General features: G+C 36.8%; 1 protein-coding gene across 1 annotated transcript in view; it reads left to right on the forward strand.

The window, feature by feature from the left end:
• Positions 1–2237: 2237 nt before the first annotated feature.
• Positions 2238–15725, forward strand: part of Sema3c (semaphorin 3C) — a 148571-nt gene continuing 135083 nt past the window's right edge. The window contains exons 1-2 of the mRNA XM_021188608.2: positions 2238–2582; positions 4481–4621. Coding sequence (XP_021044267.1) covers positions 4519–4621 — 103 coding nt within the window. The 5' untranslated portion in view covers positions 2238–2582; positions 4481–4518. The remainder of the gene's footprint in view (positions 2583–4480; positions 4622–15725) is intronic.

The raw sequence follows: 15725 nt of genomic DNA on the forward strand, positions 1-15725 counted from the left end.
TAAACCTCTGTTAAGAAGCTGCTCACATTTTAATTACATCCGTGTCCTCAAAGATAGCTTAATCCTTTCTATATTTATTTTTGAAAGAATAAATCTGTTAAATAGAAGCTTTTCTCAAAATGATCTCATATAAGTTTGAAGATAATTCATGAAATATTATTTTTGACTTGTTAAGTTTAACTCGTCACTGTGTAAAAAAAGTAGACTTAATTTTATTATGCATAGTCAAATGATGTATTTGCTGTAAAGTGTAGTGGCATGACATCTGAATTTAGTAAGGAGCAATTGCTAATTATCATTTATATTTCAGGTAACAATGACAGAACCTTATTCTCTTACCAATATTGAAAGCATACAATCCATATGTGCCACACTGCGCCACTGAATTGAAAACCAAAGTCAAACTATTCATCTGGTTTGACTCCGTTTCCATCACATCCCCTGTAGTAGCCACCTTGCTAATCTCTGAGAAAATTGCTGTTAATTGTATAGATAAGTAAAGACGCAGAACATTTGCCTGTTTGCTTTAGGCCTATTCCACTCAACCATAGTACATGTTTGTGAAAAAGGTAGATGTTTTCCCTCCTGTAAGTCTGGAAAGTATATACAGTGGAAGTTATGGGATCGTGTCCCCAATCCAGGCACATTCTCATGGTTGGTTCATGATGACTGTGACTCACACCTAGGGCAATTGGCTACTATGAACATTGGAGCGAGGAATAGGAAAAGACAGAGATGTGGCTCTCCTGACTTCACATAATTTGGGTAATTATTCAGAGGGGGGTTTGGGAGTCATATGCTAATTTTATCTTTAGTTTATAAAGATCCTTCATACTGTTTTCCATAACAGTTGCCCTAATTCATATTATCTCCCACAGTATGTGCAAACTGTCCACAGGAGTTTCCTTCTTTCTTTGTGGTATTAACCATTCAACAGCTTTGAAGTGTTATTTCTCTGTGACTTTCATTTGGATTGCTCAAGTGATGAGTGATGTGGAGCCTTTTGTAGCATCTCTTGCCCATTCGTGCATGTTCTTTTGAAGAAATCTACTTAGGTCCCTTGTCCACTATGTACTTAGATGTATACCGTAGAAATAGTCCACCTTAAAATGCAGACCATCACAGTCAGATGAATCCTGCAACAATTATGAACTTCTTTTACTTGATTTTCATATATCTCAAATATCTGGCAAAAATCAGACAATCCTATCTACTGGACATCAGAGGTGGTGGGTAGACACAAAGATTCTCCCCTCTAATCACTAACTCTCGCAACTTTCCTTCTTGTGTTCTACTGATCCGGACTTCTCGTTTGTAATCTTAGAGGTGTTTCCTGTGACAGCTTTGATAAGAATTTAAAGATTCTACTTCATTTTGTCAGGCAACTGTGGAAGTACACAGGAAATAAATTGCACTCAAGGGTCCCTCACACAGTGACACCTACTGGGCTGAAGCGCACAGTGATTTTTTTTTTTTTTAAAGTAAAGCAAGCTCTGCTCAGTTTACAGGGAGTGAAAGTCTTTTCTTTTGATGTTCAATCATTTAATTCACTCTAGTCAGAGAAGAACCCCCCTTTCCACACACATACATCAAAGTCAGTTGCACAGTTTAACGAGTTTTCCTGAAAGCAGGGCTGCAAATAACTAGCCTGTGTGTAGATTTATGAGCCCCAAAGTGTTGGGACCATTGGAAACAGCATTCTTGACAACAAAACAGAAACGTGAAAATTCTTACAACTTCTGTTTTGGGAGTGTCCCGGAGAGGAAGGTGCTGGATATGATTCAGTGTGGAAAGGTCAGCATAATTACTGATTTCAGGACATTAGGGAAACACAGCAGGAAACAATACTCCTTAACAGATTACACTTCTGGGAAAGGGCAGGGGTGGGGGTAGGTTACTCTCCTCTAGCTTTAGAAATTTTGCTTCAGGGTGAAGACAAGATCCGTGCTGGTTTAAAACCGTAACTCTTTGCCTTAAAAGGATGCAGGGAACCTTCCTCTGGCAAAACAAGTGCTCGGATATACAGCCTAGCCAAGCCTGCATGCTTTTCAAGAGGCGCGCATAACAAAACCATCTGAGCGCGCTCAGCGACTGTTCACTGCGAAAGGCAGTGCTAGGGAGAAGAGTCTAGCCTGCAGCAGAGCCTTCCCGCGCCAAGGCCAGCCTGTGCTCCGCCCTCAGGCTCGCTGCCACCGGCGGCCAGGCGCTCCCTGGGTGGGGCGGCGGCCCGTGCAGATGCGGCGGGCCACGCGGGGCCGCTGCTGCAGCCGGCTGGGCGGTGCGCCCGGGCAGCCTCAGCCGCGCGCCGCGTCGCTGTAATCGGACACCGAGCGCTCGCCCCCAGCGCCCGGCCACTTGCCATTCACTCCGCGGTGCGGGGTTGAGCGACGTGGAGAAGGGCTCCGGGTGCCGCGGCTCTGCCGCCTGGGATTCTGCTACAAAGAAACTCAGCACCGGCCGGCAGGGATCCCACCCTCGGGACTCACTAAGTCTTTAAAGGTCTTCTGGGGAAAGGACCTAGGGGACTGGGAATCCGAGCCCGGAGCAAGTGGCTGACTTCTCCTGGATCTTTTCCCAACTCGGTAAGCCGGACTCAGATTTTCAGTCTTACTCAGTTAGTGAAATAGAACTTTTCTGGGTCTGTGTACTGACTTGTTTTTCCTTTGGTGTGCTCAAGTCTGAGCATTTTCTTAGGAGCCCACGCGGCTCACGAGGAAAGCGCTCCGGGAGGAGCTGAGCCTGACTAGAGGCTGTGGCACCTGCCAAGACTATAAGTTGCTCCAGTGCCTTCTAAGGGGGAAAAAAATCGGTAGAAGCTACATAAAATATTTATATGCTCGTATTTACTCATAATAGATGACCAAACACTAGCCATCACTTTTAAGTGTGCGAGTTAAAGGGACTAAGTTGTAAAGGACTTGGGCGGGGGATGGCAGTCACAGCCCATCACTAGATGGGACTGAAACCAGGGTGTTCTGTTAGATAGATCAGCACTATCTGATCGCCCATGTCATCTAGGCAATGTTCTTCGCAATTTATGGAGCGTATCTTCTTTAGGGGAGGCATATCGGATTATGTACTGGTAATAGCAATATGTAAAAATGTACAAATGTTTCTAACTTGGTTAATAAATAGACTAAGGTTGAACATATTAATATAGTATCCCCCCCCCCCCGGTTTTAACTACTAAGTCAACAAATCCCAGGGGTAAAATTCTAAGGGAAAGTCACCCATAAAAATCAATTTTCTTCTAAGTTAATTTAGGGATGACAGGGTGAAGAGGTTGTGGAAGCAGGAAGAAACTGTTTCTTTTGAAAATTACCAACACAAACATCTCTAGGGTTTCCTCCATCTGTGTGGTAGAGGCATAGAGTTTCATGTTGAACTCTTGCAGCATATGTGCTACCAATGAGACCAGTTTAGATGTTTGAGATTGCATGCTTTGTTTAATTGTCCTTTCCTTCTGTGTCAGAGAAATAGCCTTTTCAATTTTTAACCTCACTTCCTTATTGAATAGAATCAATAATGTATTTTCAATTTAAAAAGCCATATAACACAAGATCTGAATGGATGCATTTCCAGACTAGACCTGCTTGTCATTTTACTGTATAATTACACTATATGAGAAGTGATGGGATTTCTGATGGCCAGTGGGGCTCATATAGGTTTGTTCTAACACTACCTGGCCTCCCTTTATACTTAGATATTAGTTAATAACTTATATTAATTTTATGGCTACAATTTTCCAAACAAGACTATTGTTTCTTTGATTCATTGTTTGAAATTTTGATGGCTCACTCTGGCTGATTTATGCAAAATATGCCTTGGTGGATATGAGGCTGATTTATGTAAAATATGCCTTGGTGGATATAAGGCTCCAGTGGATTACTCACCACGAGGTCATTGGTTTAAATTTGGCAGGAGTCCATGGTTACCTCATCTCCATCATTTAACCACTGCCTGGTCATCTGCATACATTGGCAGATAACTGATTGAGGAGATTTACTAATCAGCGATGGTGCTCAGGTAGATTTATGTATGGAAACACTATTTCAGAGGCAATTAATCCAGAAGAATTAGTGAGAATGAAATGAATGGGTACCCATGAATAGGTTGGTGGGATCTACTGTATTTATTAGGGAGAGTATTTTCAATCTTCAATACTCTGTCAGTATAATTGAATGGGTTCTAGAGAGATGAGGTATTAAGATTCGTTGGGGGTGGGAATCAATTAAGTTTTTTCACTATTGCTTTGTTCTGCTTTGATGTCAGCATCATCTTTATGGGATGATAAAAGAATTGTCTGTTGCAAAGACTTTCAGACACAAATCCAAAGGTTTCCGTTTGAGAAGTAAAGTCATAGCACCTCCTACTGCTTGCTGACTGCAGACCTTAAGCTGCATTTCTCAAAGCTGTTATCTCTGGTTTACCAAAAGGTTAAAGAATACTCCACAAATCTCTTCTTATCTGTCCTTTAAAGGTATTTTCCCTTGGATATTAATTCCCAAGTCAGAAGAAATGGCATTCCGGGTGATTTTTGTGTTGGTTGGAGTACTTATTTGTTCCATTTGTGTTCGAGGATCTTCCCAGCCCCAAGCAAGAGTTTATTTAACATTTGATGGTAAGAAATTTGATAAAACTTACAAAAAACATTATTGGAGGTCTTGTTTTTTTCTTTCTTATCCAGATGAAAGCTTAACATACCGAAGAGAATAAAGTCTCATCATTTGGCTCTCAAAATATTACCAGGCTACTCTTTAAATGCCATGGATATTTATTATTGGTTAACGTTTGCATTGGAGGAAGTATTTATGAAAATGTCTGGAGTGTATGCTACCTTACTCTTTCCCCTTAAGCTTCATCTGGGTTGAATTTATATTCCTGCGAGATCATAAAGAGCTTAAAGTGTAGCATCTTTTATGTCATCTGGTTGTGCTGGAATGCAGCCCCTTCTGGACAACCTTCATGAATAGAATGGGCTACATGGGTTACATCACTGTACTAATTCCAGTAAGTTCCAAGTATTTGCTTCAAAACTGGAGCTGCTCTAAAGTTTGTTGTTGTTGTTGTTGTTGTTGTTGTTGTTCTTGTTTTCTATTCCTTATGGTTGGTATGTTTTTTTTTTCTAGTGAGGTAAAAATTACATAAAAATATTTGAAACAGTGCATTGATTATTGTTGTATAAAACATTGTTTTCTTAAACTTAGAAAGGTAATAATTTCCAATAGTGTTTTATATAGAGAGCCATATGGTGCTTTGAGGACATGGTTACCAAATGTGTGCGTGAGGTTAATGTATACTGCTCACATCCATTCTAGGTGGGTGGTTGGGTTAGTCATGTAACCCTTATTAACTGGGGCAGATAAAATATGAACTAGATGAGAAATGTTATCTTGCCTTCAGGACCATTTGTGTTTACACTTCCAAGTTTTGCACGAACCCTGTCATTGCATGTGCTTAGCTGCTTTCGATGAGGGTGCTCTAAGGGCTTCACAGAGGAATTGCAGAAAGCACATTGATTGACACTTACCAGTCCTTTTTTCCCTTTCTTTTTAAGTTCTTAAGTGCTCCCCTAAGGTCACCATGAGCAGAAGAGAAGCCATATTTAGAGCTTATTGAGTGTGAGCTTCTAATTGCACCCTTAACCTTTGTGTCTGACATTTCCCCTTGAAACCGTAGTCATGCTGTTTAGATGTGAAGAACAGGGGCAACAATAACTGCTTTGGAATCTTTCTACTTTTCTTGAATCACAAAAGCATTTTACAGTTGTTTGTATTTTGTCTCTGAAATTGAGATTATCAATGCAGAAAAAGAAAGAAAGAAAGAAAGAAAGAAAGAAAGAAAGAAAGAAAGAAAGAAAGAAAGAAAGAAAGAAAGAAAGAAAACCTCAAGGAAAAGTATAATTACCTATATTTTTCTGACAGTGGAAGGAGATGACATGGTCTGGTAGACCAGATATCTAAGGCTGGTCCCTTCTATGGCATTAACACTAACCCAGACTTTCTGTGTAAGCATATGCAACAAGTGATTAGTTATTTAGGATTCTTCAGCAAATCTGTCTTTAAAGAAACAAGTACAATTTATGTTTTTCAGAAGAAGCTGTGTCTTTTAGAAAACAGTGTCAGTAGTCTATAGGAGCGTGGTTGCTGGACTATAGAGAATGGAGTTATTGTAGACTTTATATTATTGTATATCTAGTGCTTAAACAGTTTTAACTCAAAACAGATCCACAGGTTGCCCTAATGTGGAAGTTACGTAGACTATGGCATGGTAAAGTAATCAACCTATCAATAAATAGTTCCTCACACTTGTTCATCTCAAAATTATTAGGACTCAACAGTTAGAATAGAATATTACATACCATAGAGCCATCGTTCTAACTCCAATATTGATTTGAAAAGATATACCCACAAGAATAATCTAAATTAAATTCTTAACTTTTAAGATGATAACTTCAAACATTCCTAAAATAAAGTAGTAAATATTAATCAATATGTTATGAAAAATAGTGTGAAGAAAAAATAGTTAAAGTGTACAAGTTTTAATAATTAATTTAAGATCATAATCTTGGGAGTTTACCATTTACCTAATTATCATGGATAAATTTCTTATTATTTAAGATTTCCATTACTTTTAGGAACTATTTTAGAATAATGCAAAACAAGTTACAAAGTTTCCTCCAAAGTGTTTTTTATTCAGGTATTTTTTGAGACATTGTCTAACACTGTAGCTATGTGGGCTAGGAACCCATATTGTAGCCCAGACTAGTCTTGAACTTCTGACAATTCTCCTGATGCAGCATTATGATCATGGTAATTTTAGCCTTGATCTACAACCACTAACTTTTAAAAGTTCATTCTTCACAGCAAGCTATAAACTTTATATACAGGGTTGTGGGGTATATGATTGCATATTTACTTAAACACAAATCTAGGTCTTATTTTATATTTCAAATCTATGGCGCTATTTTTTGAACCTAAAATCTGGAATTCAAAGGCATTTGAGGAAACTATCATTGCATCAGACAGAGGTTTAGCTCTTTCACCTGTCTTATGTCTGCAAGCCCTCTTTAGTACCTTGTCTGGTCCCTCCTTTGTCTTATAATTTTCTCCCTCCCTGAACCTGGGTCTCCTGTCTGTCTCTTCTTGTGTAGAAGATTATTAAAACTGTTCAGACTTGTCTTACTTGAATTCCAAGTAAACACGGATGTCAATGTAAAGGTGTATGAAAAAGAACTACCTTCAGCATCCACATTCCATCCCTTCTTGCAGTGGATTGATGGAGTGATAACATTTGGAGAACTGTGATTTACAAGCTGGCTTTCGATGTTGATCTAGTGAAGGTCAAGGAGATGGCTATCAGCCTACCTGGAATGTATGTCAGATGATATAAATTAGTTACATTCCTGCTAACTGAATCTTTTATATTATTAAATGGAGACTTCTATTAGATACTTTGTAAATTTTACAATTCTTATTTTATTCTGAATATCTTTGAAACAAATGCAAATATTCTGCCAGTGCAATTTGGACTGGATATCTGTTGTCTTAAAAGACAATAAGATACACAGATTCGGATTTCATTGCTTTATTCATGTTGATTCTTTTTTGTCCACATCAAAAATATTAGAATCAGTAAGGATTGTATGGAAAGAGGTGAATACCTGTGTTCAAGGAGGAAGCCTGGTATACTAGGCAAAGCCTTGTAAAAAGTTCCATCTTCTCCCCAGAGGTATTCTATTATATATTATTTCAGGAAATTAGTGCTCTGTGACTTGATAAAATGAATCAGATATCTTTAAATGTTTAAGAAAATGTTTCTGCACTTCAGATAATGTTATCCATATTGAATTATATAAAGTTCAATTATTGTGGTAAATAGTTTAAATTTTATTCCTTTTTAAAAATGAAATATAGTCTTAAAAACAAAAGTTATTTATCATATTTCATTTTATCTTACCTTAGTCTGTAGGATCTGTAGTAATGTTCTCCACTTCATTCCTGAGATCAGCACCATGTACACACATTATGTCTTAGTTGATTGCTAAACAAATTTTAGCTATCTCTTTAAATATGCAGAATTTTAATTTTTTTCTCATTTTTTTCTGTTAAATAATCATTAATTTATCCACTAAAACTTACTATGAATTATTTTTTTTCCTGTTGTTCAATGTGTTTTTCTGTTGGGAAATTCCTTGCATAGATGCTCACCTAATGGAATTTAGTTCTTTTTTCTAGTATATTTATTCGTGCTATAGATTTTCCTCAAATGTCTACCACAAAATTTGTTAACAAGCATTTATTCAGTCAGTTTTTTTTCTTATTTGCTTCATTATTTATTCATTTTACCTCTATATTGGTGATTCGTCAATATTTGGATTTAAAAAATATTTTTGTAGATTTCTGGCTTAACTTCCTGAAAGAATACATATTGTGTACTCACAATTATGCAAAGTTTATTTAAACATTTTATAACAGAATTTGATCTAAATTGAAAATAATGTATATTCTGCTTTTATTGCACAAGGTATATGAGGAAACAAAAGTAGATCTAGATGGTTAATAATGTTTTTATATACTTATTTATTTTCTATCTATTTGTTTTTCAGTTGCTAGCAGAAGCAGATGGACTCTTAAGCTATGTATCTATGTGTTTCTCCTTCATATTCTGTCAGGTTTTGTTTCAGATCTTTTGTTTCCATTTTTATACTGACATATTTTGAAGTACTGTACTCCTCAACTGTTGAATACATTTCCATTATGAAACAACTCTGATTACTTCTGGGAAAAGTATCACACACAGTTTTGATGTGTATGGCATTTATCTTTGTACAGAGTAAAAATATTAAAATTTATTTATAATTAAGTGAGTGATATTCACAATATATTATATGATTTAATAATGTGAAAAATATTTGGACATATATTTAAATAGGCATATATATGTAAGTACATATATATATATATATATATATATATATATATATATATATATATATATATATATATATATATATATATATATATATATATACTAATAGCTACATTTCTTTCAAGATGGCTGTAGTTTAAGGAGGTTATTATAGCTAAGGTATTGTAGGATAGAAAGATATCAAAACTTATTTTAATTCAAGATTCATTCATTACCATGAATGTCAGTTTCTAGAGTGCAGTTAGGGCTCACCATACACAAGGAGCTGCTCCCTGACATCATGATGATATCAATTATATGTATAAAAATTGTCCATGAAAAATGAGTAAATTTCCATATATATATATGGAAAATAATATATATATATAAATATATATATATATATATATATATATACTTTAGAACCTCATATATCTCTTCTGAAATATATATATATATATATGTGTGTGTATATATCTTCTGAAATATATATATATATATATATATATATATATATATATATGGTTTTAAAGTTTTAGATTTTTTCATATCAAATGTGAATACACTGAAATTCAGAAATATTTCTCCTTTGGAATGCTTTTAGTATAGAGAAATTAAAAGGGATCCAGCTTCAGCTTTTCATTGTGGTATAGTATTTAGAATGATGACATTTATGTGAGTTTATGGGGACATGTATTTTTGTTATATCAAAATAACAAACTTTAAGTAGCTATGTTTTACCACTGAGTGACAGCTGAGATTATTAAGGTGGATCATTAGAGACAATCTCTTACTAAAGATATCATTATGCCCCGTGTCATGGCCCACTCCTTTACTCTGAGCACTCTCAGGACAGAAGCTTGTAAATCTGAGGGAATTCAGGGCCACCCTGATTTATAGATGAGTTCTAGGACAAACAGGACTATATGGTGATACCCTGTCTTGAAAAATTTACAAAAGAAAAATAAATAATTTACTCATGTGGAGGTTTTCTTGTCCTCTGAAAACATGTAAATTACCAAGTGCTACCTAAAACATAATACTAAGTGCTAAGGCATCACTTTTGCTGAATGTATTCTTGTGTCAAGAAAATATCTTAAACAAAATAGTATAGGACTAAGTTGGTCTAAATAAGCCATGGAAATCATTCAGGCTGTTAACCTTCTCCTTCAATTGGCTGAAGTTTAGCTCTCTCTTCACATTTCTTTTTTGGCTTAAAATTCCTAACTATCAAGGTACTCATGAAAAAAACAGATGGTAGAGAAGTTGACTATATGAGTCTGCAATTCATTGCTGGTCTCTGCTCACTAGAACAACAGACATCCCACTGGAAGATAGGTTTTTAGACATTAGCTACTGATTATGTTACATGGACCTCGGGAAGGAAATAACACTCATGGGATTGAAAATCCCTGAGGATTTTCTATTTGATATCTTTTTCCTTGCTAACACTGACAAATCTTCCAGCTCAAGCCTAAGTTTCACACCACTAGATATGAATGCAACTGGCTTCAATGCACAGAGGTGACTGAAGGCAAGTTCAGAGTTTGGAAACAGGAGCATAAAGAGTAGGGACGAACCTTCCCTCCCTCGGCCCCTTGATTTACTCCTGACTCTGTCTCCCTTTTTGCCTTTTTTCACTGCTGACTATTCAGTAATAAGCTGTGAATGTCCTCAGGCCATGAATCGTATGCAAATGAGAGAATTTCACTTTGGATTAAAAAAGACAAAACATCTTTTATCTTACACTATCTACCTCGTTTGACAAGCACCTCAGTTAATTAAGCAACACATAAAAGGACCCCAGAGAATTAGTGAGCCACAGGCAAAGCTCGAGGAACTGTTATTGGATAATAAACTGAAAATAATGAATTAGTTTTTCATGAACTCCACTAACATTGACATTAGCAGGCACAGTTGCTGAAAACAGACTGTCTTGTGGTTACCCCAAGAGATAAAAATAAAGCCGGTTGTTCCTAATTTTCTCCATTCATTCGGAGAATGCTCATTGTGAATGCGATAAATCTGAAGTTTTTCGTTCTCAGGAAAGCAGGGGACTGTGGTGCCTTTGTAGTCTCCTTCCAGAAGCCTAAGTTAAGTGCCATTTAAGGATCTTGCTCACCTGCATTTTTTTGTAATGAACCCAAACTCAACAAGGGGCCCAGTATAAATAAAAAGTACTTAACATTTTTTTTCATGATGATGTTAGTGATAAATGCAAATGTGGGTCAGATGTTACTAAGACAGAACACTGAGGAGGGTAACTCTAGGATTTAATGTAAAACAGCATGTTGAGAACAATTAAAACATTAGGAGATGAGAGAAAAAGAGTGGAAACCCAGTTTTTCCTGTCTATGACTATAGGAGTCTAGCAAGCTCACATAAAGTCAAATCTCATTCATAAGCTTGAATTGAAGAGAAGAAATTTAAGTTCAGGTATTGCAAAGGATGACTTGGAAAATATTAGAATGGAAATAATTTCTATGATATGCTATTTATATATTCTCAGAAATACTTAGAATGAATTTGAAAATCTGTATACTACTCTTGAAAGCATTAATTTTATTCTTGGCAAATTTCCTCAGATTCTATTAAATCTTGTTCTGATATCAAAATATAAGGTTATGTGGCACACGCCTATAATCCCAGCACTTGGGAGGCAGAGGCAGGCGGATTTCTGAGTTTGAGGCCAGCCTGGAGTCACTACAAAGTGAGTTCCAGGACAGCACGGAGAAACCCTGTTTCGAAAAACCAAAAAAAAAAAAAAAAAAAAAAAAAAAAAAAAAAAAACCCTCTCTGTCTACTAAGAGAGATGAGCAAAAACACAGACACATTGGGATACACACACACACACACACACACACACAAGCAACACTGACACTGAATAGTTTCATTGAAGATGAAACATAAGACTATGACAGATTTGGCAAAGTGGTTTCATTTCACAAGTAATAAAAATTCTTTTATACTGAATACATTCATATTGTTTTAGATTGAATGTACTCAGATTCATTAAGCACAGGAGATGATTGCTATGAAATTATTTCCTTTTCTACTAAAACCTGGAATCCACACACAAACACTCCTCTCTTGGTTTGCAACATCCTATCTTAAAAATTATTTTAATTTCAACTGAAGGCTGATTTTATAAAGGAAGATGAAACCAAGAAGCTCTAAATTGAAGACATTAATATAAATGAGCTACACTTAACATTCTATTGATAGTCCTCTATTCTGAAAGGAAAATGTCTATAATTTACCTAAATTGCCTTGAAAAGAAAAGAATAAGAGACTTCCTCCTTTGGATGCCTGTTCCCTGAGCTGCCCTCATAGGCAGGGAGCAGTGCCATTGAGTGACTGTGACAGCTCCACAGCTATTAGCTTCCTTCCCAAGGAGTGCGGGCTGGTGTCAGCTTACATCTGAATAAACATGCATACAATGCCCATAATAAATCAACCCAAGCCACAAAGTCTGAGATTCAAAGCAAATTTTCAATCAACTAATAGGCTTTTTAAAGCATGGTTGGTGGCTTGTCCTAGCTTGCTTGTTTTAGGGAAGAGAGGTGAGGAGAGAAAGAGGGTTTAAGAATCTCTCACTGATCATGGATATTTTATTTTGCTTGTTTTTTTCTTCTTATTTTTTGTTTTCTTTCATTTGTGTGTATGTTCTCTCTGGGTATACACACATGGATGTACACGGGTCTTCAGGTGCCCGGGAGGACAGGAGAGGGCGTTGGTTCTCCTGGTGTGAAGTCGCAGGTGGTTGTGAGCCATCCGATGTGGGTACCCAGACTAGAACTTGGGTCTGTGAAAGCACTCTTAGCCACGGAGCCCTTTCTCTACTCTGTTTCACTCTGTTTATGTCAATTATAAAATATTCTTTAGGATCATTAAACACATTCATGAGAGTAAAATTTGGAAAGTAGAAATCTCCTCAATTTGTCTCTGAATAATTGTCTGATGTGGGTTAAATTATTTCAGTTCCATGTTTATCAATTCAATTCTAAAGTTGAATTGGGATAAAATTAAAGGACTGTGTAACAAGGGACAGGCGGGATGGCTTAGTGGGCAAGTCTTGAATTTGAAGGACATCACATGTGTGTGTGTGTGTGACACACACACAAATAAATGGGAAAAATTTAAAAGCACGTATCCTAAAGCAGTCTTCAGTTTAAAAACGGTAACAAAAATAAGTTGTGAATTATTCTAATGAAATCCACACCCAGAAAACCACATTGGCTCAGCCGTTTTGTCCTTGGCCGCAGCTGCAACCCTACCTCCTAGGTATGGGGACACTCCAGGGTTAACCTAGATCAGTTCAAGGGTGTGTGTGAGCGTGAGAGCGTGAGTGTGTGTGTGTGTGTGTGGAGTGTGAGAGAGAGAGAGAGAGAGAGAGAGNCCCCCGGCAAAAAAAGTATATAATGCTTCAAAGGGATGGAAGGGAATGTCTCAGGTCAGACAGGTAGAATTTTGTCTTTTTCTCTTCTTCTTAATTCTGAAATTTTGTCTTCTATGTTTATAATACCTGTTTAGTAATTTGTATTTATTTTATAGTCACTATTATTAACATGGTCTCTATTTCAGGAAATATTCTATATAGTGTGTGGTACTTCATGTAACTCTAAAAAATACTGTAGGGCAAGCAGTATTTCTAGCCTCAAAATGCAGATCAGAAGATTAAGTACCTGGCTTGATATCGTAAGAGTACAAAGGGGACATGTCAGACTGGAGAGCATGGGAGAGCTGGAACCATTTCTACAAACACTTGTAGAATTAGTTCCAAGACCTACTAAAATCAAAACGAAGATGGCATTTCATAAAACCCACTCTCTCCCATTATGTCAGAGAATAGCACAGTCCACTGTAGCGTCCAAGAGGTCAAAGTGGCACAGAGAACATCAGGATAGGAAGAACCAAAATTTCATGCATGCAGTGTGAGCAAACTGCTCAGTGCTCTACACAGCTCAGAGGGTAGCCGTAGATCACGGTAACCTATTTATTTCAAGTATTCCAATACAAAGACCTGATGGGCCAGTGGAACAGTTCAGTGAAAAGAATGTGCCAAAGAGCCTGAGTTTAATTTGTATCACCAAGTCAAATGACCCTACACCCAGAAAAGTAGTGCGCTAAAGTGTTTTTGCTGTTCCTAGCAATGGCAAACCACTATGAGGCATCTGTGAATCCTTCTCCAGGACATAGATGTTTGTTTGGTGCAGGAAAGATCTGGTATTGTGACTGGGAGAGGAAGCAGAGCTCAGGTGAAAGTACTCTATCGGAAAACATATCATTTACTCTCATCATTTGTCTTGGAGAGTGATCAAGGCACATTCTGTAGGGTCATACGTCCTATGCTTTCTCTTAAAGAAATAGTGATTCACATGTCCTTCTTCACAGACCTGCAGCATTGCCTAAATAGAGCACCAGAACTCGCTCAGTTTTCCTACTTTCTCAACATCTTTTATTTGAGGAGCCCCCAAGAACACTATCCATTTTGGTTTTCATTTCATTACTATGAACAAAAATGATTCATAAAAGGTTGGGTGAAGATGCTTCACATCCCTGAGAAGATCCCGAAACCCCTTTGCTTTCTTCACTTTCATATTTGGATTAGGGCTGCTTCAGTCGTCAAAGAGAACACACTACAAAGGGAAGGAACGAGAGGTAAGACGGTTGCTAACACAGAGGACCAGCTGGCAAGAAAAGTCCAGGACAGGCAGAGCCCAGGGCTTAGCTATGTGCTATTTTAGGTCAGGGAGCAATGTGCTGAGCTGTAAAAATGGCAAGGCTTCTCTTCTCATCCGAGGGGCAGGCTTCTCTGCAGCCATCATTTCAAGCCTCCCTTCTTATCCAGTAGGAATTTACAGCCTTGGAGAACTCAAGGTTAATGCATTAATTCTGCAGAGTGCATTCTCCTTTTTGAAGAATTCCATGTTATCTCTTCTGTTACAGAATTTCTCTGCACAGAGGCCCTAAGAGACTGAGACATTGCTCACCTCCCACAGCTTGATAGTAGTTTTGAGAGTACTAGAGGATAGAAAAGCATAAGAAGAAGATTAATCATAAGCAGAACATGTGTCAAAGCAGAGGCACTCTACAAATCAAAGCGCTAAACCCAAAGAAATATCAGACCACGAATATGAATATTAACAAGCTTAACTCATGGTATTTTCTCTAAAGTGTACACATCACTTAGCTTCATTATACCTTAATTTTTAAATTAACTTTAATTATCTTAAATTTTTAATTAGATCTTGATTTTTATATTTTAAGGCAACTACACAACAGATTTTTATCTTAGTTGTCTAATTAATTTATTTACAGTACTAAAATCAAATCCAGAGTCTCAGTTGACTTGAGAAGCATTACACAACTGACCTATATACCCGTATACCCAGGCCAGTAGCATATTGCAAATAATTTTATATAGCAAATATATTTCTCCTAAGGAGGACTCTAAGACTGAGAGAAATTAACTCTCATATTCATTACTTGAAAAATGATTAATCATTCTTTTATATCATATATCCTTTTAAAAATTATTTAATTTTTAAGATAATAATATAATAGCATTATTTTTCCATTTCCTTCCCTCCCAGTCTCTCCCATATCCTTCTTCTTGACCTTTTCCACATTCATTGCCTTTTTTTTTTGTTAACTCTTGTGACATCACCAAACACTCATATCCATGTATAGTCCTAAATTCCAAAGTAAAATATGTTCAGTCTGTGTAATGTCATGTAGGCTGCAACCTTACACATGCTAATTATTTATATTTATATCCTTTAATTTGTGAAAATTAATTAGAATGCTTCGCT

This window comes from Mus pahari, chromosome 2 (assembly GCF_900095145.1).
Source record: "Mus pahari chromosome 2, PAHARI_EIJ_v1.1, whole genome shotgun sequence".
Taxonomy (NCBI): domain Eukaryota; kingdom Metazoa; phylum Chordata; class Mammalia; order Rodentia; family Muridae; genus Mus; species Mus pahari.